Raw genomic sequence first — 27,842 nt, 5'->3', positions numbered from 1 at the left:
GTACCAATGTGAAATTTCTAAAGATAGCTACAGCATTCAACCCAATGTTTAAGAATCTGAAGTGCCTTCCAAAATCTCAGAGGGATGAGGTGTGGAGCATGCTTTCAGAAGTCTTAAAAGAGCAACACTCTGATGCGGAAACTACAGAACACAAACCACCAAAAAAGAAAATCAACCTTCTGCTGGTGGCATCTGACTCAGATGATGAAAATGAACATGCGTCAGTCCGCTCTGCTTTGAATCGTTACCAAGCAGAACCCATCATCAGCGTGGACACCTGTCCTCTGGAATGGTGGTTGAAGCATCAAGGGACATATGAATCTTTAGCACATCTGGCATGTAAATATCTTGCTACAACAGTGCCATACAAATGCCTGTTCTCACTTTCAGGTGACATTATAAACAAGAAGCAGGCAGCATTAACTTCTGCAAATGTAAACAAACTTGTTTGTCTGAGCAACTGGCTGAACAAGAAGTAGGACTGAGTGGACTTGAAGGCTCTAAAGTTTTACATTGTTTTACTTTTGAATGTTTTACTTTTTTTGTACATAATTCTACATTTGTAAGTTCAACTTTCATCATAAAGAGATTGCTCTACAGTACTTGTATTAGGTGAATTGAAAAATACTCTCTCGTTTTTTACATTGCAAATATTTGTAATAAAAAATAAATATAAAGTGAGCACTGTAGTCTTTGTATTCTGTGTTGTAATTGAAATCAATATATTTGAAAATGTAGAAAACATCCAAAATTATTTAAATATATGGGATTCTATTTTTGTTGAACAGAGCGATTAATCGTGATCAATTTTTTTAATCGCGTGACAGCCCTAGTTTAAAACTTTCTCAGCACCAAAAGAGATCCTCCCCACTATTTTAAAAAAAAAAAAAAAAAAAAGGAGAGAAACTGACAAAAGAAATTAGAAACGTATTTCCCAGTAACACTTTTACCCCAGTCTTGGCAACACCTGTTGTGGGCACTCTGAACAGCTCCCACTCCATTCTGTGCAGGCCTTGCCAAGTCCAAATCATCTCAATCTTTGCTCCATCCCCCAGATACCTTATCTCCATTCCCTCATCCACTCTGTGAAAGCCATGACACGTACTCCATCCCAATCCCTGTTCTGTTCCAAACCACCTGCTCCTCCTCTATTTTAGCATCTAACTTTCCTAAGAAATAAGGAAGACACCCCTTTTACATACAGCACACAAAAGTGTTCTTACACATTGCAAAATATCAAGTACAGCTCTGTGCAGCAGAGTGCAATACAACTAGAAAGGGTAATATTAAGGCACATGGTTAGGAATCAAGGGTTCTTATACCCAGCTCTGCCACTGACTTGCTGTTAGACCTTGGGGAAGTCGCTTCACTTCTCCGTGCCTTGGTTTCCCTGTTTGTAAAATACAGATAATTCTGAGCTATATCCTATGGGGGCATTTCAAGTCCACATAAGTACAAAGCATTATTACACAGCATCCTTCAGCCCAAGGGAGAGCATCACAACACACAGCCCCAGTGAAATGCAGCCATCACTGAGTTGGAAGGTAGCAGTCAGGGGGTGCACAGCAGAATAGAGGGAGCAGGAAAAAGTCTGGCCAAGGATCTAGGAACAAACCCCTCCCACGTGAAACATCTGTGGGATCTAATGTCTAAGCACAGCAGATAGGACCTTGGTATTTAAGTTTTTTCCTAAAGGACCCATGTGCTGAAAACTGCTGTGAATCTACCTTGGAAGGATGAAGGGCTAAGATAAAACGGATGACCTTCACACCTGAGGTTCTATTAGAGCATTTGGGTGCTTCAAACTTGATACTTAGGCCCCTATGCCATCCCTTTGGCTAGAATGTGGTATATATGGTGGAAAATATTAAGGCTGAGATGTTCAAAGCTGTCTAATGGATCTAGATGCTCAATTCCCATTAATTTCAATGTGAACTGACTTGAGCATCCAAGTCACTTAGAAACAGCTTTGGAAATCTCAGCCTTGAAGTTTAAATAAGCCAGGTCAACAACACAGCGAGCCCCCTCCATCGAAACTACAATCACAAAGTGCTCTGTGGAGTATTCATACGCATACAGGCATAAAAAAAACTGCGGGGGGGGGGGCATAAGCAAGGGAGGGGGTTTTCTGCTGCACTTTTAATGAGATAGAGGTAGTGAGATAGAGACCTATAGAAATTGTCAGAAACCTTAGATAGTGTCAGTCTTTCTCTTGCCTTCACAGATCTCATTCCTTATCTGTTTAATTAGACTGAATGGATGTAGAAATAACAGAGCAGCCAGCTTTCATCTCTCACCTCACAGCACAGAAGCCACTGCATCTCCCATCTGATATGCCCTAATGGGAAGATGGAGGTAGATGATCTTGTACCCTCCACCCTTCGTACAGTGGCAGCTTCAAAGCAGAAACTGTAGGATGTTAACTCTTCTTTATCCCCTTTCATGCCAGAGCCAGGTCTGTCTATAACCAAGTTATCAGAGGGTTTGAACTCCACTCCCTTTGTCTGATTGCTGTTACCATGCCTACGACAGCGTGCGCTGTGCATAGGCTAGTTGCGTTACTGAGGAGAGATGAAGCTACTAGTGAATTATGCTGGTCACCTCAAAGCAGCACCGATTAATCCTTTGGACTGCTCTGCAGCATCAATTCTATGCAGCCTGTCCATGTCTTAGGCTGTCTACGCTGGCAACTGAACAACAAAACTTTTGTCTTTCAGAGGTGTTAACCCCACCCCCCAAAAGACAAAAGTTTTGCTGCGACAAGTGCCAGTGTGAACAGGGTGTTGCCGGCAGGAGCACTCTCCTGCCGACAACGCAAACGCCACTCATTGGGGGTGGAAGTTTTTTATTGACAGGAGAGCCGACAAACAGCGGCTACACTGTGCGACTTTTAGTGGCACAGCTGTGGCAACACAGCCATGTCGCTAAAAGCTGGGTAGTGTAGACACAGCCATAGAAAAACTATTTCAGACACAACTTAGAGGGGGGGTTAAATTTTTTATTGGAGCTGGTTTTTATAGCCCTCTGCCTGCAAGGCCAGGTCATGATTGAAAATGCGCAGGGCTCAGTTAAAAAAAAGAAGAAAATAGCTACTATTTAAAGCACCTCTAGAATTTACAAAACATTGATTTTCTATCTGTAAGAGTGTCATGATTTTAAAGCTCTTTGGACCAGCAAGATTTAGAAGGAAATTGTCCATTCAGTTGGAAAGCTGGGAACCCCCCATTTCTAGAGGGGTACAACTTTTGTAATCCTGCAGGGTCACAAGATATCTGCCCTTAAACCTGCCATTGATGCAGGAGTGTACATGGCCTGTAATGGGTATTAGGACTGGATAATTTATGGGAGGGGAGAGAGAAATGAAACATCTGGGGGAAAGGAGAAAATATTTTTTTGGCAGACTGATCTGAATTTATAAAACAAGCAGATCTTTGAAACTGCTGAGAGGATGGAATGCTAAACCAGCCCTGGCAGCAATGAAATAGTGAGCAGAGTGCAGGCAGAGTGGTCAGAGAAGCGTGGTAAATATTATTTATCACATGGCCCTGTGAACTATCCCCACCACATATGGTACATAGAACAACATTCTACAGCTGCTGCTCAGAGCTAAACAGGGCAGCTGAGATGATGATATTGCAGAACATTACACTTCTGTGCCTCACCCACTCACTTCCACCCCTTGCCTCCAGTAGTTTTGGGGAGCAAGCCACCCAAGAAAGCTTCCAGAGATGGCGTTCTGTACCAGGGTAGCACTCCACGTGGTCCCATCCCTTTTAGTTTTTGCTTCTCAGTAACTAAACAGATAGGGAGGGGAAATTGCCTTATAGTGAGAAGGGTATTATAGGCTCCAAATGAAACTAGGTATCTGGTTGGAAGCAGATCTGAGAAGTTGGTAGGTTATTAAGAAAAGAGCTGCTTACTCTTTTCAGAGTCACTGAACACTCTCAACTAACCCCATGTATAGCAAACCTGGTCTACGGTCTGGGTTTTCTCAGTGGCATTTGAGATTGGCCATTGTTACAGGATGCAATCGAGACCACTCCTCTGTTCCAGTATGATAATTCATACCAAATTAAGAATCTAAGGCCAGGTATTGGGGATGGGTGTGGAGGTGTTCCACAGCAGAAGCAGTTCCCACAGGCATTCTGCTTAGGGAATTGTCAGGCAGAATGCCTTTGATAGGTGTGGATGGTGCAATTCTCACACGTTTTTGAGATGATGCACGCACACCTCTTTTCTGGGAGCACCAGGTGGTATGAAGAGTCAGTGCTGTAGCCCCTACCCCACACAACCCCCTTTGGGGTTTGTTTTGACCTGCACATTGTATTCAGGGAGCACAACCACAGGAATTCTGGGTTCACAATGTGTGGAGCATGCGATCTCTCTTCCACTTTGCATATCCATACAGGGGCATTCAGAATCTAGCCCTAAACTGGCATATGTAAACATTCATGTTAGCTTTGGTTTTGATCCTAGTTCCCAATTGATGAAAAAGAAAAATAATCAATGAATCCATCTTTACTGCCAAATCAAAAAACCGCAACTAAACAACCTGTCACTATGATGGCATGTGCCAACAGCTCAAGAGAGTCAGGAAAGGAAGTTAAAGGCTGGCACATAACATGGTGTAAAAAAGAATGTAAATCCATAATGCCCTAATAAAATCAGGCCATGGGAAGGTAGTAGTATTTGTGGGGTTGACAGAAGACAGAATTGAAATTTCCTTGTGATACTGAGCAGCTTTTCTTAAAGAGAAACAGGTGTAGCTGCAGCTTCCATGTAGGTTTTAAGGCTGTAAGAATGAAGCGGGAATTAATACAGGGAAACCGTTTTGCCTGTGTTTGGTTGGTCAGACTAGGAAGCAATTCAGAGTGTAAAAAATAGTTTTATTGATGTTTTCATAAAATGAGATAAATACATCAATGATTCCAGTATAAGGGACATAAAGAACCTAGTAAGAGGAATATAACAGAGCAAATTAATATTAAAAAAGGAGTCATATGGTTTTAAAACAATGCCTTGTCCTGGGTTCTCAATCATTTATGTGGCTTCATCTCACATCAGCGTTTGTGTAATCCACTAGGATCTCAGCAGCTAAATATAGCCGACATGACTGTGGTATGTTCAGTGCCACCCACGTGCCAGTATGGGAGTGAGATTCTAGCTCATAAAGGCAGAATGGCAGAGTCAAAAAACCCTGTAGCAGAATATATAGCCAGAAAGACTATAGATCAAATGCCCAAAGAGCCATGGATGGGAACCAGCCCTGTGGCTGACGCTCTGCAGTACTGTGCAAGGCCAGACCTTGGTTAGAGGGTCCCAGGCTACCAAGGGGGATTGGTGAGCTGGCTTAGTGGCAAGTGCTCTGAATTGCGACATGGGAGATAGCTATATGCTATCCCTCTCTCCCTGGACTGGAACTGTGAGGCAGCACGGAGGAGAGGACGAAGAGGGGTTGGCATTGAACAGCTTTGAAAGCCTCCCATGCAGTCAACATCAGTAGGAGGAATGTTGGCTGTGGCCTTAAGAGAGGCGTTAAGATGAGGCCGAACCTCACTCCAAGCAAATACGTGAAGACTCTCCCTTCCCTTGTCCCCCACAAGGATTTCTTTAAAGAGATACAAATCCTAACTAGACTGACATTCATCTGTTACATTCACTGAGGTTGAAACAACAGCCCAAAATGGCAGCTGGGAGTCTCCCATCATGCATCTGTCTCTTTTTCTCCCCACCCCAAGCCTGAGAGTTCTGTTGCCTCCAGAAATGCTTTTTGATCACTGAATACAAAGGTAGTTGCACTGGTCCTGCAAGACTCTAGAGAGTCTTTTCCAGCTAGTCTCCCTCTCAATTCTTCCACTTTACTGGTGTGAGGGGGGAAAATCCTCCTTCCCTGTCATCTAGCCTCACAAATCCGGAATGCACTGCAGGCACTCCAGCCTGATCCCAGTGGGAAGTGACACAACCTGGAGCCTTCCCCACTTCTCTCTCACCCCTTCTCCCCTACACTCACTGGCCTGGCTATGCATTTCCTGGGTCTCAGAGTGCCTGCCTGAAGATGAGCTTCTTCAGCTGATCCAGCCTGTCATCTCTCAGTGCATCTCGGATGGAGTGGAAGAAGCTGAAGTAGTGCTGAAAGTTATGCATCATGAGCAGGACGCCAGCCAACAGCTCATTGGTCACGAGGAGGTGATGGACGTAGGCTCGACTATGGTTCTGACAGCAGTAACAGGTGCATCCGTGCACCAAGGGACCAAAATCATCCCGGTACCTAAGAAGGTAGAGGGGGTAAAAGGGCAATGGGAAAAAAATGTAATTCCAAGTAGTAGGGAGCACCCATAGTTACCACATAGCAGCTGTTTGGTGGCTTGCATCAAAAGGTTTGTGGGTTTCAGTCCAGCTCTTAGGAGACCACATCAGACTCCACCCCTGACTGACACTAACTGCATTGCAAAGAGCATTACATACAGGCTCATGAACTGAGTGCAGTAAAGGATTGTTTTAATGCCAGTCGACAGGCTATGTGAGCGGTGATATTACATCCACACATGAAATAAGTCATAATAGCTTTGCTTGCATTACTGTACTAGATTATCAAATCAACAAATTACTGCTTTAAAAGTCACACCCCTGCTGCATCACAACACACTAAAATGAACTGATAGGGAACAGGGGAAACAGAGAGTTTCATTCACGGATATAATGTGAGAGCAAACATTAAGGGCCTGACCCAAAGCCCACTGACATCAATGGGAGTCTTTCAGGATTTTTGATTCAGGCCTTAGCTGAACAGAATAATGGTTGCAACTGAGGGTCTTCTGAGAGTGCCACACCAGTGATATTTTAATCATTTTCCGAATGCGGGATCTTTTCATCCACCTCTGAAACGCAGGATTCTCTGTGATGGTAGATTAGATCATCGCTACGTTCACCATTTGTGTAGTGGTAACAGAACTGAAATTATGGCGGATGGAGGGAGGGAGAGAAGGAATATAGGCCAAAATGTTCAGAAGTGTGGGTGCCTCCATTTTTGGTGCCAACCTGAGACACATTAAAAGGTCCTGGTTTTCAATGGGTGGGGGCTCAGCACCCCCCAATGAATCTCAAGTTGGCCACAACATACTGTGAATATTGCCATAGGATTTTTAGTAACTAAATGGCCAGAAACTTGGTTTTAAGTCATTTGAAAGATGACACATTCAGCAGTGCATTTCCCCCCAATATCAATCCGGGCCATTTGTCCAATACGAACTCAGAGGGAAGAGGGCCACCCATTCAGTGATCAACATTTCCTGCAGCACCCTAACCGTTCAATGGATATTCCCCGTCCAATGACTGCCCAGGTATGACCCTGCATGGAGGATGAAATCACAGCTCAAAGTGGGAAGGCTACAGACACTATTTAAAAGCCACCACGCACAAACCCATTTACCTTTTCTCCTTCAAAAATATCTCGAATGAAGTTATTTCTGGGTCAGCTTTTGAGGTTTCATTTATGCCTTTTTCAGTGCCATTTTTTCCTGCATCCTGGATCCCATTTTGCTTAATGACTGTAACAAAACAATATCATTTCATCAATAGGCAGAAGCGGACAAGAAAAGGTGAAAAATATTCTGACAAGAGGCATCTCAGCTGCCCCTTGTCATAGACTGAACTTCCATCTCCATTGTCCCCCTTTAATAATCATACAACAGTCAAGCCAAATAAATTTTAAGTGATCAAACTCAGACTAGAAGAGTGAGGTGGGAGCGACTCAGCTAATCTGATAAAAATTCAGAACTGAAATAGCTGCATAGTTTTTTGCTGATCTGAGTTTAATTCCTTTTATTAAAGTCATTAAAAATTCTTGTAGTCTAAATTCCATTTTGTACAGTGTTTGATCACCTGGATTATTGATCTATTTTACATAAGAACAGCCATACTGGATCAGACCAATGGCCCATCTAGCCCAGTATCCTGTCTTCCGACAGTGGCCAGTGCCATGCTTCAGCGGGAACGAACAGAACAGGGCAATTTATTGAGTGATCCCTCCCCTGTTGTTCAATCCCTGCTTTTGGCAGTCAGAGGTTTAGAGAACATGAGGTTGTGTCCCCGACCATCTTGGCTAATAGTCATTGATGGACCCATCCGCCAGGTAATTATCTAATTCTTTTTTGAATCCAGTTACACTTTCGGCCTTCACAACATCCCATGGTGATGAGTTCCACAGGTTGACTGTGTGTAGTATCAAGAAGTACTTCCTTTTTCTTGTTTTAAACCCTATGCCTATTAATTTCATTGGGTGACCCTTGGTTATTGTGTTATGTGAAGTGGTAAATAACACTTCCCGATTCACTTTCTCCACACCATTTATGACTTTATAGACCTCTATCATATCCCCCTCAGTTGTCTCTCTTCTAAGCTGAACAGTACCAGGCTTTTTAACTTCTCCTCATATGGAAGCTGTTCCATACCCCTCATCAATTTTGTTGCCCTTTTCTGTGATTTCTACAATTCTAATATATCTTTTTTGAGATGGAATGACCAGAACTCAACACAGTATTCAAGGTGTGGGCGTACCATGGATTTATTTAGCAGCATTATGATCTTTTCTGTCTTATCATCTGTCCCTTTCCTAATGGTTCCTAAAATTTGGTTAGCTTTTTGGACTGCCGCTGCACACTGAATAGATATTTTCAGAAAAGTATCCACAATGACTCCAAGATCTCTTTCTTGAATAGAAACAGCTAATTTACACCCCATAATTTTGTTTGTATAGTTGGGACTATGTTTTCCAACACACATTACTTTGCACTTATCAACAATGAATTTCACCTGCTATTTTGCTGCCCAGTCACCCAGTTTTGCGAGATCACTTTGTAACTCTTTGCAGTTCACTTTTGACTTACCTATCTTGAGTAATTTTGTACAGTCTGCAAAATTCACCCCCTTTCCCAGAAAATTCATTAATACCTTGAACAGCACTGGTCCTAATACTGATTCTTGGGGGACCCTGCTATTTATCTCTCTCCATTGTGAAAGTTGCCCATTTATTCCTATCCTTTGTTTCCTGTTTTTTAACCAATTACTGATCCACGAGACACCTTCCTTCTTATCCCATGACCTCTTACTTTGCTTAGTAAATTTTGGGGAGGAACCTTGTGAAAGGCTTTCAGAATGTCCAAGTATACTATATTATTAGATCACCTTTGTCCACGTGTGTTGACCCCCTCAAAGAATTCTAATAGATTGGTGAGGCATGATTTCCCTTTACAAACACAGTTATTGATTCTTCCCCAACATATCGTGCTCATCTGTGTGTCTGATAACTCTGTTCTTTACCATAATCTACTATAGTTTCAATCAATTTGCCTGGAACTGAAGTTAGGCTTAATTGCCAAGATCGCCTCTGGAGCCTTTTTTAAAAATCAGCATTACATTAGCTATCCACCAATCTTCTGGTACAGAGGCTGATTTAAACATCTTACATACCACAGCTTAGATTTAGATTCTGCTGGAGTTGACAAGGGATTCATGTGCATCCAATCTACTTTATTTGAAGTTGCTGAGTTTGATTATTTTTTCGGGGTGAGGGCGAACAATTTAAGTCAGAAAGTCTGGACTGTGGTGGCAGTGATAATGCAGTTATGGGTGAAGATTCCAGACCGGAATTTTCAGCAGCACATATCTTTCACAAATCATTACCTTGGCATCTGAAATTTCTCTGGCTTGCTCTCAAGTCAGAGGGGATGTTTCTGGGAAATTACTACTATGATGTATTATTTGTATTGTGATAGTGCCAACGAGGCCCAGTCACGGACCAGGACCCCATTGTGCTAGGCACTGAACAAACACAGAAAGAAAAAGGTGGTCCCTGCGCCCAAAGAACTTACAACCGAAGTATAAAACATGAGACACAAGGATGCAGATGGATGGAGAAGGGAGCACAAGGAAACAATGAGACAACAAATGTGCTGCAAGTCTATTCAGCTGGTTTGAATTACCCAGGCATGAAAAACAAAACTAGATTCCAGCCATTAAGAGAACTGTTAGATACCTTTTTGTATTAAAACACTTATGTATAGGAAGGATGACAGTCTCTCTGCACTGCTCAGACATTTGGTGGGACCATGTGTAAGACCAAGCCTTTACTTATTCATTTAAGCAGATACCTTCGGTCACAGGGATTTGACTAACCTGCATTATTTTGGAAGCATTTATATTAATCAAGGGAGCAAACTGGGTGAAGGCAGGGGAAAAAAACTGCCCAAGAAGACTGGCATCCCCAACACTCCCCAGCTGGAGAGGGAGAGAGGAGCTACATTACACACTGAATTTGACACTGCCAGGTGCCTTCAAATCCCATTGAAATGTATAGGCCCAATCCTGTCCTGCTGAAGGGAAGGACAATTCTGCCATAGACTCCAATGGGCGCAGGCCCAAAGGGAGATGAGGGGACTCAACACATGACAGGATCAGGTATACAAAGGCTTCTGTTCAATGAACCTCAGAGGATGTATAACTATGTTTTGGTTAACTGGATTTGGATAACCCAGGTCCTAAATTAAGGTCTTAAGTTCTCTTTGCTTAACTTCATCCCAAGTACTACCCAAAGCAACTTCTCCCCTGGAACGAGCAGGACTCAGCTGTTCTTCTCTGACTCCAGTGGTTACGATACTTTTTCCTGTGACAAATGAGGCACATGGAAGATGACTGTGGAGCATGAACTATATTGGGCATACCACCACTGTTACATCAGCTTACAACCACAATGGCAAGGTTATCATGAAAATCTACCTGCAGCTTCAGGGTCAGGATTGTAATCGTAGCTGAAGGATAGGGCACAGCCCCGCTCTGTCACCTGGTAGGGAAAAGAGCTCTCAAACACGTCCACTCCTCTTTCGATGCACTCCAGTACCTCATCCGGCTTGCCAATACCATGAATGAGTCTAAGAGAGAGATACAACAATACAGGTCTAAAGTGTACTGAATGGAACTTACTGGGTCATTGCAGTCTCTCTCCAAGGAGAGTACATAGGTACATACGAATTGCCTTAATGGATTAGACCTGAGAGTCAAGCAGTCCAGCATCTTGCCCCTCACAGTGACCAGCACCAGATGCTTCAGGAAAGGCATAAGAAACCCCAAGAGTGGAATTCACAGGAATGTGTTTCAGCCAGTGAAAACAGTAACATGTGAGCCCTGCTGTCATTAAATAGGGTGAAAGTTGACACATGGTCTATCGCCAAGCATGAGACCATCCTTCTCCCACGTTCCATCTGTCCGGTATACAGCGCCCACTGTTCTGCCTTTGTTTAGAAGATTACACCAGCCACACATTAACTCAAGGATAATGTCAAAACATTATCAATTGTGTTTAAAGTGATTTGGCTTCCTCAACACCCATGTACATTGATTCTATCTCACGAGCCATCTCATACCTTACGCTCTGGGTCAGATACTTTGTTGCACATTCTATGCCCGGGGTAGCAAATGTTTACCAGGTATGGGGATTTATTTAGTACATTAGGCTCCTAACTAGCAAAGTACCATTCCATGTATTGGAGGGTCCTTTTGAAATCCAGCAACAAAGTCACAAATCCACCCCAAAACCAGAACCCACAAACATATAGGTAACGTGAGTGATATTACTTGTGTGTATTCCTCCTTAAGGCAGTGGGACCACTCATGGGAGTAATGTTATTCGTGTTTACAGAACTGGGTGCTCAGAGCAAAGAAAGGAATTCATATTTATTTCACCCTGCTGTCCCATCACGGTGCATGGGAGATAATCTGCAGCTGATCCTCAGTAGAAGGTATTTGGAAGGCTCTGGGAGTAGATTCCAACAGGTGCAAAGGGTATTAGGGGATGATACGTCTCAGCAGTGGGGAAGCATTCCCCTTTTGGGAAGCACATATTTATTTTATAAAGTGTTTGGGATCTGTCTGCATGAGGCGGCACTAATGAGAAAAGTCACTGTGGGAAGACTCAGTTGTCCTCCCCTCCCCATGTCTAGCTCTAATGTGCCCAGTTCACACAAGGGGATTTCCTTTCAGCTGATTTTCCTAAGAGGCAATTTCCCCCAACAGCCAGCACTATCAACTCCTCCGGGACTTGGCAATCCAGCTGGGCTCTTCCTGCCTCTTACGCCATCAGTGGTAACACAGATACTGCTCCTGTCCTAATTTAGCTGGCAGCTTTGTCGAGCATGGGTGAGGCAGAAGAGAATATAATAGTCGTGCTTTTCCCCAGGTGCACTGGCTGTGCTGACAACAGTACAACCTAATGTACGGCAATGAACTAAACAGATCACTAGGAAAATACACAGAGACTGAGAAGTGCAGTAATAAGGTGACATTTTTAGTCATTTTTCTGACCATAATTACATAAGACCCTGTATTAGCACAGAACATGGATGGGAAAAGTTTACAAGATGATTTTGTTACATTCCCTGCTCCAGATAGGAAGAAAATGCTATTTAATAGTTAAACAATCAGTACTTATTATACATGTGATCGAGTCCCTTACTGCAATGTTTCTTACAGAGGGCAAGGGTATAACCTTTCTTGCAGATGCTGAGATTTCTAAGAATGCTCTGGTTAAAATGAGAAGACAAAACCTTCTAAGCAATAGGTTTAGGTAGCATCTTTCATCCTAAAAGATCCCAAAGGGCTTTAGAGACCATGTACATAGGCTATACTCCTTTACCATAGAAAAGCAGCCATCTTTGGAGTGGGACACAACAGCTGTTCTTCACCAACTACACAACACATTTTTAATATGGGCATGCATACATGCATGCGTGCGTATGTGTAAAATAGCTTCTACAACTAAATGTAAGAAAGTGGGGTGTAAGTATCACACAGGACACACAGGACCCCCACCTTTACTCTTATAAAGAGCGGTTATGATCACTTCTCTGAAACAGAGAAGTAAACTATTTGATAGATGAGGTGGATGCACTTGTACAGTCACTCAGGATAGCTGTACTGATAAGACTTTACAGCTCATTGGGGAACCTATTTAAGGTAGCTTGGATGGCAGCAACACGAGCTATGGAGAGCTCCAAACTCAAGGTACCTCTGAGCAAAAGATAACTGCAAGGCTAGAACCAGGCTCCTGCATTGCCCTTCCCTTTGATCACCATAAATTGAGGGTTCAAGTCTTAGAAGGTGGTCAGGACAAAGGGGTGCTCAGAGGGAAGCTCAGCTACAGGAGTTAGCAGAATGTGAATCATTCTCCTCATAAGACACTGGAAAAGACAGCATTCATTGAGTTGAAACATGAGCTCCATAAGAGCCACAGAAGAGTATAAATGAGGCATCTGTTTTTACCCCTTCCTCCCAAAAGACTCCAACTGCACTATCTTGGCATGCACTGGATTGTGTTTTCTGGAGCCTCTGGCATGTTTATAAACATTTCTGGGAATCTTGAATGAGTGTCTATCATTTATAAGATTCAGGGTAATCTAACGGCTGGAGCCAGGCACAGTTCATGCAGGCAACATACAAGCATTCCCCATCCTCATCCGCCAATGCCTCTCACTCCAAATCTACAGCCCCCCGATATTCCAGTCTTCTGAGAGGAGACAGCTATAGCAAACCAGGTAGGAGTTTTTGCTAAGTGGATAAACATTCACTCCAGATTGCAATGACTGAAACTGTTTTTAACTATATTCCAAGTTAGTCATGATCCATGGAGGCCAAAGGTGAAGGGCTCATACCAATCCCACCCAGGATTCTGTCTAGAAATAGGTTTGAACCCAAACCCTGAATCCTCCTCAAAGGAAGAGATCATATCCATACTGTAGGCTGTTCCATATTTCTCACCAACTATTCCTTACAAGTAAAATTGGGGCCATCAAAGTCAGCACTTATATAGCAAAGGACTCAGCATTTGGCTCACTCAAGAATCTTCAAGAATAAATGGATTTCCTGGACACTGGCCAGAAGCAGCCTATGGTAATTACCTACAGAAGAACACATGGATTTTGATCTCTCCCCCATTAAATCTGACCTTGGTTTATCCTCCGGCAGCTCCGCTGTGACAGAGGCCATCAGTTTCAGCTTGGTCTCCTTGGCCATGGCTTGTCCCTGAAAACCATCCAGCAGGAAACCACCCACAGGTCGCTTAGCAGTCTCTCTAGCTGACCTGAGTCTCTCCTCCAACATGTCTCCACCTTCGATCACTCCAACCATCACACTGTCCTGCAGCTCCTGGGCCAGGTGAAAGTTTCAAATTTAAAACAAGTGCACTTCACCAAACAAATCTGTTTCAGGAAAGCCCACCATCACCCAAGAGTTGGTGGGTTGGCCCAGAGTCTGGACACTTGGCACTCTACATTTGCTTCCCGGGCACTGTTGGGTTCAGTGGTAGTTGAACCTTCCTCAGAAGTATCAATTAGGACCAGTTAGGACGTAGTGTATGTGACGTTACACTCTATATGATTCTATGAAAATATGCTAATGATTGTGAATATAATGTAACTGGAATATGCTTCATGCAAAAGGTCTCTTGTAAGATATCATTACAAATCTTATAATCTACTGAATGTGGTCATCCAGTTTATATAAATGTATCACTCTTGTATGTGAAACTAGAAATATGAAATATAACTCTGAGGTCCTACTGTAATTATGCAAAGTGTGGGCCATTAATGGTGGTTTGGAATCTTGATGGCTCCTATCAACTAGGACAATTGGTTGTAAATGGCTCTGCTTACTTGCAAGCCTTCCTGTGAGTCAGGCCAGGAAGAATGAAGGTTTGGGTCTCCCAGGACATGTGACCACGTCACCTGGTACTGGAATCCATCTTAAACCTGGTGGCTTTTCTATTTAGGAGGAGTGGGGACCCAGAGACACAAAAGATTCCCGCCTTGTGCCAAAGGTATATAAAGGGGTGGAACAGAACAAAGGGGTTCCAGTCATGAGAAATCCCCTAGTTACCACCTGAGCTGGAGCTAACAAGGATTGTACCAGGGGAAAGGATTGTGCCCAGACTAGGAAGGAGTCTAGTCTGTGAAAGAAGCTTACTGGAACATCTCTGAGGGTGAGATTTCATCTGTAATCAGTTTCTTAAATGTATTATACTTAGACTTACATGTTTTGCTTTATTTTACTTGGTGACTTGCTTTGTTCTGTCTGTTATTACTTGGAACCACTTAAATCCTACTTTTTATACTTAATAAAATCACTTTTTGTTTATTAATTAACCCAGAGTAAGTAATTACTACCTGGTGGAGTAAACAGCTGTGCATATCTCTCTATCAGTGTTATAGAGGGCGGACAATTTATGAGTTTACCCTATATAAGCTTTATACAAAGTATAAAGGAGATCCTGCCCCAATGCCTTGCTGCTACCATGGCTGTCACCCACCACTATGCATGTCCCATGGTCTTTCAAGGGATTTCTAGCATCAGTTCCTGGCAGCCCCAGGCTAGGCCCCTGGTCTCCTTGCTAGTCCAGGTACAGGCATGTCCCCCAACACCAGGAACAGGGGAAGTCTCTCAAACCCACAGGAAAGGCTAAGGAGTGGTACTGATGAGTCCTATTCAGTTCCCCTCAGCTAGGTGGACTGTGGTGGCAACACAGGGCTCGACAGAGTTAAAACTGGAAAAAATAAAATGGAAAGGCAGGGTAGGTGGGATCTCTGATTTCTGAACAAGGAGAAAATCCTATCCCCTGCTCTACCAAGGAATACAAAGTGACTCTAAAGGATAGGAGACCAGTGTTCTGTGAAAACAGAAGGAATTAAAAGCCATGGAGGCTGAACTCCTCCTCACTCCTAGAGGTTAATCCGTCTGGGTCAAGGCTGAGGCACAAGGGCAGCTTGAGAGAAGTTTGCTAGGCTGCTGCCCATGTTGTGCCTAATCTGGGGATAGACTAAAGACTTCCATCTCCACTCCAGCCCTCAGGTCTAACCCCACTGTGTGCACTAGGTGTTCTTTTGCTCACGTGCTGGGACCTTCACAAGGCTCAGCACACATAGAAAACCAGCTGCAGTGCTGCTGCCCCCGATACATTTGGACCTTACCGGTGATTTTTCCTGCAGCTGAAGGCACTCATCCAGGAAGAAAAGCGACCGGTCCACAGACTTCTTGGCCCGCTTTCTGGAGGTTTCACCAGAAATAGTGTCTCCGTCAGAGAGGCACTGAAACCAATCTGGCTGGAGAGCACGCTGCATGCTCATGAACTTGGAAGCTGTCATTTCCATTCGCCCTCCGTATCCCCATATGGACACTGTCTGTCAAATGCAAGCAAAAGGAACACAGGGATGGATGTTAATTGAAGAGGTTAAGAAACCTTTCAGGGGAACAATTGGTCCTGGTAAAATGCCTGCCACTGCAATAACATTCCCTGGACAAGCTCTCAAAGGGACACAGCTCAGAAAACCAGCCACCTCTGGCATAAGGCATGAAGGTCCAAGTGATTTGAGCAGGGAACTGGGAATCAGGAGTGCTGGGTTCTCTTCCTGATTCTGACACTAACTCCCTGTGAGATCCTTGGCAAGTCGCGTCATCGAATGCCTCAGTTTCCCCATCTTTACAACGGGGATGGCAACACTAACCTACCTCCCAAGGATGTTGGGAAAACAGGCTTGAGAGCTGAAGTGACTTCCTCACAGCCATCCAACAAATCAGTAGCAGAGCAAGAAAACACCTAGATCTCCTGATTGCCACCCTGTGCTCTACTCCGTGAATAGTTGCCAACTATGGCAAAACAAATTGCAAGTCATTTTGCAGTGCCTACACAAAAAAAAGTTTTTGAACAGTGAACTTATACATACACACACTCCTGAGGGTAATTCCACCGTTTCCCAAGTGGTCAGATGTGAGGCCTGAAATTAAGGTATCTCACTTTTTTTTCCCATTCTTCCTAGTATGTCTGTGTGCATAGGCCTTCATCTTCCATTTTCATTATTCTCATATTATCCCATGTAGGCTTTTTATATTAGGAAGATAAAGCATTGGCCCAACATTGTAATTCTTGCATGCAGGCTCCTGAGCAAACAAAGGTGTTGCTCTTCAAGTGCCAGCCTTCTTCAGCATCAAGCATGGGCCTGAACAAGAGAGCTCAGGAAGGGTTATTGAAGCCATCACCACTATGGACATAATGTGTTTCACCTCTATCTGTGGATAATGTAATTACGTGGTGTGGGCTGCCTGGCAAGTGCTCCAGCTGAGTTGTTATTGGTCTTGCTACACTTGTGATCTTAGATTTTTCATGGACGCCCAAGTAATTTAGGCCTCTACATTTAAAAAAAAAAAAAAAGGATTTTACAAAATCTAATATGAACACACATTTTCATGAATTGTTATTACTTTTTTTTGTTCACTGAACAGCTTTTCTGTATTTAAATATAAAATTAACTCTTCTGCTGTATTGGAAACCCATAATAAACAGCATTGTGTTAGTCCACAAGACCCACAACGTGAAATTAATCAGATTTGTTTCACTTCTCAAGCTGATGTGGAAAATATAAACACTGTTTTGGTTTTTTACCAGAATGGCTATTTTATTTAATAAAACTAAACCATGGGGAACGAGACGGCCCAGGTTCAAATCCAACCTGGGACACCGATTCTGCAAAGCAGATCTTTATGATCAAAGTCACAGTAACTTTAAAGAGACTTCATACCAGGGTGAGCATCTGCCAGTCCAGATCCAGTTACAGTATTGGGTCCTAACAGCCTGATCTTATTCCCGTTGAAGTTAAAATTGCCACTGACTTCAATGACAGCATGATCCAGCCTTAAGCAAATAGCGACAAAAAGTTGTTGCCATCTGACAGCATTGTAGCCTGTGTGAAATTAGTTGGGTGGGATTCAGCCCAGTTCCCAGGTGTCTTCTTCACAAAAATCACCACCACAAAAAAAAAAAATTACCCACTTTTGTTGACACCTTCACCAGATACTTCCAAGACTGAATGGTTCATAAAGATTAAATTCCCTCCCCTGACCCCTCAGAGGGGGCTTCCCTATGGTTGAGGTACGACAGTGAGCAGTAAGGGCAGAGCAAAGTGTGCGAAAGGAGTCTGAACTGCGGCTGTACATAATCTGTGAATATACACATTTCCTGTTCTTGGGCACGCATGTCAGCACCTTCCACGAGCACTAAGTTTCCCTTCATGTGATCCTCCTGAATGTACGGCTGTACAAGTGAGGCTAAAAATATTATGTGGTCTCCTAGGGCTCCATGTTTATTGCAAATAACACCAGAGAAAGTTTGCTCAATTTACAAGCCACGACTTTTTTAACTGACATATAATCAACTGCACATGAATCCAGTCTGCTCATCCATATTTGTGTGGCCTTATAAAGTCAGCAGACAGGACATGGGCACTCAGGAGCAGTTATGATGTGTAAAAAAGTGCCTCTATCTGACGATACCTCCACTTTAAATCCCATTGGAAGATGATGGGGAAAATCTGGACATTGTATCCTAGCATACACTGGTTCATTTTCCTATGACCCCAAAGAGGGCATTCTGTAGCTGCTAAGCAGGGCGCATACAATGGTAGATGTGGACACTGACTCTTTGGCATCTGGGAGACATAAGTTCTACGTTGGATTCTCATAAGTTTTTACACTCACGGTACCTTGTTGTTGTTGTAGCCAGGTGGGCAGGGGCTACCGGGGTCATGGAGAGAGCAGTACAGCACTGACTCTGGCATACCTGGAGGCACAACAGAAAAATAAATGTCAGCTGTAATCTTGTAGACCACTATGGCTATGTTGGCAAGTTGCTAAGAGATGGCTATGAATTTACAAAAAAGGGAACCCAGGAATAAATGCACACACCTGACATCTTTGTCAGAGACAGACATGGCTTGTTTGATCTCCATAGCAACAAAACATTCAGTTGGACAGCTCTGTCCACACTCTGCTTAGTTACAGGGAGGGGAGAAGAAAACCACAGGAGTAGCATTATATAATGCCACAAACTATGTGTAGCCTTTGGACTGTTTACTTGATTAATGCTACTGCTGCCAAAAATAAACCAGACGCAATGACAGCTGACTCACTTGTCCGCTGAATGAATGCTCTGGGGACATCTGACACTTGACATCATCTAGGCTGGGTGACATAACCAGTCTCAGACCTGGAGTTTAAAGGAAGGGTAATATATACACCAAGATAGCAGAATGAGCTGTAGCAATGAGAGATTTATGATCATTTCACATGTAACAGAACAAGCTAGATGCAATGAATGCAATAAAGGTTTCTGTTTTATAGATACAGGTAGAGATTTTTCAAAGCCATCTAGGGCAGTGGTTCTCAACCAGGGGTCTAGGGCCCCCTGGGGGGCCACAAGCAGGTTTCAGGGGGTCCTACAAGCAATGTCAGGGTTAGACTTGCTAGGGCCCAGGGCAGAAAGCCAGAGCCCTACTGCATGGGGCTGAAGCCCAGGGCCCTGAGCCCTGTCACCCGGGGCTGAAGCCAAAGCCTGAGCAATGTAGCCTCACGAGAGCCCCTGTCTTTTATATGCAAAAAAACAGTTATTGTGGCACAGATGGGTCGTGGAGTTTTTATAGCATACTGAGGGCGCCTCTGAAAGAAAAAGGTTGAGAACCGCTGATCTAGGGGATTTGATGCATAGGCTATGACTTTCAAAAGAGCCCAAAGAGTTAGGTACCCTAATGCCACTGAAATTCACTGGGGTGTGAATTTCACCTAACGTCCTTAGACTCCTTTGAAAATTCCAACCATAACTTCCACTACAATTAATGAAAGGTGTCTAAATCCTCTAGATGGTTTTAAAAGTCTTTGCCATATTGTATAGAACTGAATATCCCCAATAACTAATATATTCACACAAAAGCCTAACTGGGCACTCTCTGCACTCAGAACTCCCTCCAGTAAGCGTTTTGGATACATAAGGAATGCAGAGTCAGGCCTTTACTCACATAAATATATCCCTAATCAATAGAGGGGACATGACAAATTTGTGTACATACCATAAAAAAAAATTACATCAGGAGAACTCAGAGGTTTCAGTGTTAAGAATTCTAGAACCAGGAAACGCCACAGTTAAGGTTTCATTTACAAACAGCGCCTTTAAGGAGTCCTGAGGACCACAGAGGATGACTGACCCTGGTTCAGTGCTGCTAGATGGCTGATATGCAGTGGGGAAAGAGGAACACAGGAAGTGTCTGTCTAAGGTAGATAAGTGGTGCCCTGGTGAAAGGCCCTGGAGCCCTTACTTCTCTTTCCCTGGCTACTGGGGGGTGAAGGGCACAACTGGTCTGAACTCCTGTTTGTGTTTCTTCCTGAAACAAAAGGAGCATTCCTGTAGCCAGTCAGCCACCATGGATCAAAGCAAAAAAAGGAAGAGAACAAAGGGAGCAAAATAAGGAGAAGTTTGGTGGGATAGGTAAATGTGAGCTCCTCACTGGTCCAAAAGGATGGCAAGATAAGTTTGTTCACATCCTTAAGCTTGCCCTTCAGGGATTTCTGCAGGCCTGTAACATGGTTCCTTCTCCAGACAGCCATCCAAAACAGTTCCTTCAGTTAACAGATCTGCTCTAGAGGCAGGAATACCTATCAGGAGAGCCTACCACTTTTTTAAGTGAGACTGATGGGTCCTATGCTGCTCTGCACTGCCGAGGCGAAATGAGGGCTTTGTATCAAACTGATCTTATTTTGTGGGGGAAGTAACCTAGCCCAGATCAGCAGGGACCTGAAAGCTGTTACTATCTGGGGACTGCGTGAAGAAAGTTGTTCTTAGTATTGTTTCTAGGGGGAGAGGTGTTCACATCACCAAAAAAAAAAAAAAGTCACAAATGGCACTTATTAACACTCACACTACAGAGGCCAAGGACTGAAAAGGCCAGCGATACTCAACTCCCTTCTTAACCCAGAGTTAGGTCCCACCAAGTGAGTGCTGAAGCCCATTCCTGGGGTGTTGTGGGAGAAGCTGTAACTGTGAATAAGAGAACTTCAGTCTCTACTATAGTGAGTGTAATAGTTTACAACTGCATTAAATCCACTTTGAATAGAAGAAAAAAAAAGAGCTTCTCACACAACTCACTTGGGATCAACAACAGATTTGCACTCAAGTTTCTAGGGCTGGACAGCTTGTGCCCTAATTCATTGCACCAAACAACATGGAAGTGTAGACGATGCATTAGATGAGATCAGACTGCATCTAAACACATACACAGAATTTTACCTATAAATTTCCCAATTCCTTCTTTATATTCCTCCAAGACCTCGTGAAGTTCTACCCTGTGTCCAAACATAAAAGAATACACATTAGAAAAAAAATAATGAGAATGAGCCTGCAGAGAGGACTGTGGATGAGCTAATTCCTCAGTATATTAGAAGACACACTCCAATCTTTCCAAAAAGAGCCCTGAAGTTTCAGCCACATAATGGAGTCAGATGGAGGAATGACATTATCACTACACCAAATCTCACAAGATCTTGTTGCCCCTGTACCTGCAAGATGGAGCTGTCATATAGAGAAGACTCAGGCTTCTTTACTGAAGTGTTGTCCAAATTTGGATTAGACTAGATAATGGAAAAGAAGCATAAACCCTATCTACACTACAACTTCCACCATTAGTACCACAGTGGATCTGCAAAAGTGGGGAGTTACAGGTCCCGTTTTTGTCAAGTACATGCAGCCTAAGACTACAGCTTTTAGAATTAGATGAGGGTGCTCATTAGAGAGTTTTACAAAAAGTCATAAAGAAACAGGAAAAGGCCATTTACACCATCCTGTTCACTTTTCAAAAAAGGCTTCCCCTTACATATATCTGCTCTTAGCTCTCACCTATAATAAATGCGCAGCAACCCATCCATCCCCAAGAAATCCAACCATAAGGCAGAGTGTGATGGTCAACATCTTGGCCAACACACCAGTGACTGAATCAGGGACCTCCACTGGTAGAAATCATGAGCAGCTACATCTTGAGCTAAGATGCCAATACTCGCTAGCTGGGGCTGTCACATCATGTGGTCTGAGGTGGAATAGCTGTTTCTCTATGACCTCATTGTCCTGACGAACTTTAATGAGGTAAGTCTCAAATGCTTCTGGTGAAGCAAGGAAGTATTGTTTCTTGTTTCCAATGGGGAAACTGAGAACACAAAAGCGGTGTCCCAGCTAGGCTTGATACTTACAGAGTTGAAAGCGTGAGTTGAACAATGGCAGGAACCCCTTTAATTGCCTGCAGTGTGTCGTGGGTGAGGTGCGGTGGGGATCCTGTTTTGGTATACAATAGGCAGCCTGGAAGCTCCATGGTTTGAACCCCATTCTTGCCAAGGTTTGTCAGTGTCCCAAGACGACACCCACTGACCACTTTGGAGAGACTCAGCTTCATCCTGGTTAACTGGCAGGCAGTGTCCACGTCCTTTAAAGAAAGAGATTATTTAGGTAGGTCTTTCTCCATCAAGATTTTGGGTTAATATTTGTATCTGTAAAAGCTTAGTAATTGAGGGAAATGAAAAAGTAAATTAATTGTTTCTAAGGCTACTTGGATTCCAATACACCTGCAATAGATTCATTAGTAACAGTGGGGGAAGAAGTAGCTCACAAGACAGGTATTATGGTATGAACTTTCACTCAGGAGACCTTGATCTGTTCCTAGTTCTATTGTTGTGACACCTTGGGTAAGTCACTTCATTTCCCAGTGGTGCCATTTCCTCTCCCACCCTTTGCCTGCCTGGTCTATATAGATGGTAAACTCTTCTGGACAAGAACCGTCCCTCACTGTATTTGTACAGCACTTAGTGCAATGAGACCCATGTCTTTACTAGGGCCTCTGGGTGCCAATACAAATTATTATTTTTAATACTTAGATTAGTCAGGACTAAGGAAGATTATGAGGAACATAAATCAAGATAGTACAATGGTAGATAAAATTCAGTGTTCATAAATGCAAGGTAATGTACATTGGGAATAATAATCTGAACTATTCACAAACATTGGGGGGGCGGGATTCTAAGTTAACTGTAAAAACAACACGGAGTCCTTTTGTGGCACCTTAGAGACTAACAAATTTATTTGGGCATAAGCTTTTGTGGGCTAAAACCCACTTCATCAGATGCATGGAGTGGAAAATATAGTAAAGGTATAAATACACAGCGTATGAAAAGATGAATGTTGCCTTACCAAGTGGGGGGTCAGTGCTAAAGAGCCAATTCAATTAAGGTGGAAATGAGCTATTCTCCATTGTTGACAAGGGAGGAAAAAAATCACTTTTGTAGTGCTAATGAGTTCAATGTAATCAAGGTGGCCCATTTCAAACAGTTGACAAGAAGGTGTGAGTATCAGCAGGGGGAAAATTAGTTTTTGTAGTGACCCATCCACTCCCAGTCTTTATTCAGGCCTAATTTGATGGTGTCCAGTTTGCAAATTAATTCCAGTTCTGCGGTTTGTCACTGGAGTCTGGTTTTGAAGTTTTTTTGTTGAAGCATTGCCACTTTTAAGTCTGTCATTGAGTGTCCTGGGAGACTGAAGTGTTCTCGTACTGGTTTTCGAATGTTATAATTCTTGATGTCAGATTTGTGTCCTTTTATTCTTTTGGGTAGAGACTGTCCCGTTTGGCCAGAGGGGCATTGCTGGCACATGATGGCCTATATTACATTGGTAGATGTGCAGGTGAACCAGCCCCTGATAGTAAATTAAAAAAAAAAATCTGGACAGTTCAAGGAAAACTTCTGTTCAATGCATAGCTGTGGTTTAAAAAGGCAAATTAAATGACTGACAGACAAAGGAATAGGATAACGTGGGCAGAGTTGATAACTTGTGATTTTTATGTATCACAATTTGAGATGTACCCCAATATTCAATATTGATCATAAATCCTGAAAAACTGGAGTTATGTGAATCCCTTAGAATCGCAACTCTCATTTAAAGAAGTCTTTCTAGCCCTCCAGAAAAGAGCTTGAAAACGGGAACTCTGAAGGTTCACAACTCAGAGGGAAGAGGTCTCCAGATAACATTTAGAGCTCCTGACTTTCAAGCCAGTCTCCGGAGATCCGGTTGCGGGAGGGACACACGCAGGAAGGGATATTTAAACGCGTGGGGGTGACCCGAGTTTCCTGCGGGCCCTGCCACGTGCTTCTGCTCGCCGGGGTCTGAGTCCCCCGCGCCATTTCGCCACCTTCCTGCTCTTTCACCTCAGCCCCGGGGGAAGCCGGGCCCTGCCCTGGAAGCGGGGGACGGGGAGTTACGGAGCGAGCCCGTCCCGCGCTCACCGCGCAGCGGCGGTTGCTGTCGCGCGGGCCGGGCCCGGCTCCCTGACTGGGGCGCGGGGACCTGGCGCGGGGGGGGGGGGGGGTCGAAGCCCCGCTCGGCTTAACTGGCCCCGGCCGCACCGATCGTGGTGACCGAGGGCGGCACCGGGCCCCCCCCCCAGAGCCCCTCGAGGCGCCGGGGCACCGACCCAGCCGCCCGCTCTCGCCTTTACCTGGCTCGCGCCGGCCGCCGCCCTCGCATGAGCGTCTCTCTTCCCGGGTCTACTCAGCGTGCGACACGTCATTACTGAGGGACGCACAAGATCCTTGTCGCCTGGACGGGGGGGGTGTAAAGGTGGCTGCGCCGTTGCCATGGAGAGGCGACCCTCCCGGCGCGGCGCGGTGCATTCTGGGTCTTGCAGTTCGTGCTGATCCAGGTTTCCGTGCGCCTCGTCCAGTGGGGAACTCCGTTTCCCACAAGGTTCCTCTCCCGCCGTGTGTCTGGGGCGGGGTGGGGATGCTGTGTCTGTCTGAGCCTTGGCAATGGCCTTCCCAGCGCCCAGGCCCCAGCTCTATCGCTGGCAGCGCCTCACCGCCGCGGCCAGGCCCAAGGTAACGGAGGGGGCGGTGTCCCCCCGTCCCCAGCGCCCAGTCCCCGCGCTGCCCGGGGGCTCCCACGGGGGTCACCAGCAAATCCATGGGGCGCCCCAGGTCATCAGCGCCCAATCAGGGGGCTCCCCGGGCTCACTGTCAGCCCCATGCGGGGCGCCCTGGTCACCGCTGGCCAATCAGGGGGCTCCTACCCCTGCCACCCGGGGCCCGGCAGCCGGGACCCCTTGGGGTCACTGCACCCGCTCTGCCCCCGGCCTTCCTGTGGCGGGTCACGCCCCCGGGGTCAGTGGAGGCCAAGCCCGGCAGGTGCCCCCTGGGCTCAGCTTTACCCAACTAGGGCATGTGGCCAAGCCCAGGCCTTCAGAAACCACGAGACTGGCTTAAAATCCCGAGATTTATTTGAACAGTAACAAATGTGCATTTATTTTTCTTTGCCTTCTGGTTTCTGAGTGTTTGGGTTCACGGCAGTCATGTTTTCAAGCTTTTCTTGGCCACCATTAGGATTGGAATCCCCCCCCACACTTTCTTTTTTTGAAATGAGAGCAGAGATTCCTGAATAATCACTTGACTCCAAGAGCTGGGGCTTTAAGAAAACCATGAAATATAGGGAGCGTGTGTGTAACATCACAGGAGTTGGCAACATTGTCAGCCCCAAATCAATGACATCATGGATTTTAAAATACAAGAACGGCAATTTTTAACGGGCAGTATTAATACTGTTATTTGAATTATAGAGGCCCTTTCCAACCAAGATCAAAGCCCCATTGTCTTAGATGTTGCACAGTCGCCGCCGCAAAGAGCTAACAGTGTAAATGGACAATACAGACAAAGGGTGGGATAAAAAGAAATGTCTCCATTTTACAGATGGGAAACTGAGGCAAAGATTTATTTAGTTTCCAACCCTGCAAAGATTTACAAATATACTTAATTTTAAGCATGAGAGTAGTGCCATTGAAGTCAACTGGATTACTCACACTCTGAAAGACTTATCTTTATGTGTTTCAGGATCAGGAGCTAGGTGACTTGCTCAAGGTCACATAGGAAATCTGTGGCAGAGCCTGGAATTGACTCCAGATCTCAAGTCCTCATCCAGTGCTTTAACCACAAGACCATTTGATTCAGAAATGAATGAGAAACAGGGGGAGTTGTTTGAGGATGGGAGTAATATTTCTGGAGAAAGAGCACAGGCTTTTTCATTGTACTCAAGTGACTGGCTCTAGGCATGACAACATTAAAATGAGAGTTAAAAGGAAGCAAAAAAAAATTTAAGTTAACATTTTGTATCTTCTTTGTAGCCAAATTTTGACTCTGATAATGTGGAGCACTGGATCAAGGTAAGGTCATTTGCAAATGAACTTGTGAAACAGAAAAGTAATTGAGTCAGGGAATATGCAGGCTCAGTGGGATGGAAGTGGGACAGAAAGCCTTTCAGTCTTATGTTTGCATCCAGTTTAGGTTGACTGTGCCAAAAATTTGTACCATCTGATAATTGCTTGATGGATTCTAGGGAGTAAATTGATGGCTGTCTGGTTTCCTTATGTCTACAACACGCTGTCCACCATCACGGCTGGTAATCATCAACATACCAATGCTTATAACTTAATTACATATAAATCAAGTATCTTCAGACATGTCAAAGGTAATAAGTCCATGAGAAATGCTAAGTTTCAAAAGAGAGCAAATTTTTGTGGATATTCAAATTCATATTCCATATTCCCTTTTGTTATGATCCTGTTAATACTGGGTTGAACCACTGAATACTTGGATAGGATGCAGCCAGGAAAAATTCGCTAACTACAGGATGTGGTGTTGATGATTCAGTAGATGGTACTGTTCATTTAGAGCCCATACTATGCCAGTCCCTGGCAAGATGTACAAGGTCTCTGTGCTACTGGTGGTGCCTTCTTTTGTGTGAAATGTAAATTTGAGGTCCAGACTGCTAGCAATCGTTAAAAAATCCAGTGAAACCGTTTGCAAGACTGGGTGTTAAACTCAAGTATCCTGGCCAAATTCCAGTTTGGTAATTACAGTCTGCCTTCCTGCATTTTCCCAGCAATTAGATCTGCTTACAGTATTCGGTACATCCTATCCTGCCCTCTTGTGAAGTAGTGCTGTGAATTGCCAAACAGCTGCCACATTCCAGGTGACAGCACTTGCAGGATAAGAGCTCCCCTTAACATTTTGGCATGGGCCTATGAAACACGGATCTGTGTGCGCCAGCCCCAGTTATAACACATCTCTGTTCCCTGTTAACACACTGCTATGCTCAGAGTCAGCCTCAGACTTTGGGGGGAGTGATTTCATGATTGTTTAGGACGTGCTTTGTTATAAAAAGCACGTGAGAGAGTGTTTACGACCTTCTGCTATAGGTGTAAAACTCCACTGTGCTTGTTTCCTCAATCCTATTGATTGATTTATGTTTTCAATGCTATCTTCACAAGGTCTAGAAATGCATTATTTTAAAAAACAAAAGCCAACATTTTCTGCTACAGTTTGAGCTCCTCGAACACAGAGAAGCCTGCAGCCTGGGGGTCGGTGGGGGCCTCTGGCCAGCTCAAACCACAGAGAGTGAAATGTTCCTTAGATACAATCTCTAAAGCCCTTTGTCCTTTTTCAGGGTGAAAGGTGCTGTACTGATTCAAGACTAACTATTCATTTTCAGTGATCTGAGCACACACAATGAAGGATCAGAAGATTTTATTTAATCCCCCCCTCCCCCCCATTATTTATCTTAAAAACAACCAAATGTGATGTGCCTAGATCTATCTATCCTCTGTCCCAAACAAATCCACCACAGCCTCTGGACTGAAAACAAACCTCAGAAATTTCCACCCCATGGGGTAACATTTTTGGAAAGTTATAAGCATCTAAGGACAGAATCTGATCACGTAAGCACTATCTCAGCCTCATCAATAGCATCATGCCCATGCCTAAGTAATGCTTAGGGCCTCAGTCCTATATACATGGATGAACCTTATTTCATGCAGCTCCTTCTTCAGTCAGTGGTGCTCTGCACACATGCAGGGGTCCACTCCTCCAGAGTATCTTACAGGATCAGGACTTGGAATCTG

The 27,842-nt window shown here is 44.2% G+C and overlaps 2 protein-coding genes across 10 annotated transcripts in view; one reads left to right on the top strand and one right to left on the bottom strand.

Moving 5' to 3' along the window:
* Window positions 1–637: 637 nt before the first annotated feature.
* QTRT2 (queuine tRNA-ribosyltransferase accessory subunit 2) lies at window positions 638–24,464 on the bottom strand. Of its 5 annotated transcripts, none has more exons than XM_073308694.1 (9): window positions 24,393–24,464; window positions 22,102–22,331; window positions 21,149–21,204; window positions 18,576–18,652; window positions 16,011–16,220; window positions 13,994–14,193; window positions 10,774–10,925; window positions 7,430–7,547; window positions 638–6,268 (listed from the first exon to the last, which is right to left on the bottom strand). In XM_073308694.1, exons 1-9 carry the CDS (start codon window positions 24,462–24,464, stop codon window positions 6,037–6,039), a joined length of 1,347 nt encoding a protein of 448 aa, XP_073164795.1. In that variant the 3' UTR covers window positions 638–6,036. The 5 variants fall into 5 exon arrangements, with proteins under 5 accessions (XP_073164795.1, XP_073164812.1, XP_073164823.1 ...); XM_073308711.1 differs by lacking the exon at window positions 24,393–24,464 and adding an exon at window positions 19,002–19,078 and having other exon boundaries at window positions 22,102–22,132; XM_073308722.1 differs by lacking the exons at window positions 22,102–22,331; window positions 24,393–24,464 and adding an exon at window positions 19,002–19,126 and having other exon boundaries at window positions 21,149–21,170.
* A 187-nt stretch (window positions 24,465–24,651) lies between these two features.
* Window positions 24,652–27,842, top strand: part of CCDC191 (coiled-coil domain containing 191) — a 36,984-nt gene continuing 33,793 nt past the window's right edge. For 3 of the 5 annotated variants that reach the window (XM_073308593.1, XM_073308570.1, XM_073308561.1), the window contains exons 1-2: window positions 24,652–24,771; window positions 26,067–26,105. In XM_073308593.1, the coding sequence (XP_073164694.1) occupies window positions 24,703–24,771; window positions 26,067–26,105 (108 nt within the window). In that variant the 5' untranslated portion in view covers window positions 24,652–24,702. Of the gene's footprint in view, window positions 24,772–26,066; window positions 26,411–27,842 lie in introns of those variants that run through there. The other 2 variants (XM_073308580.1, XM_073308586.1) reach the window with 2 other exon arrangements.

The sequence above is a fragment of the Lepidochelys kempii genome, chromosome 1 (assembly GCF_965140265.1).
Source record: "Lepidochelys kempii isolate rLepKem1 chromosome 1, rLepKem1.hap2, whole genome shotgun sequence".
NCBI lineage: Eukaryota > Metazoa > Chordata > Testudines > Cheloniidae > Lepidochelys > Lepidochelys kempii.
Note: the sequence above shows the minus strand (reverse complement) of the source record. Positions and strands in the feature narration are given on the sequence as shown.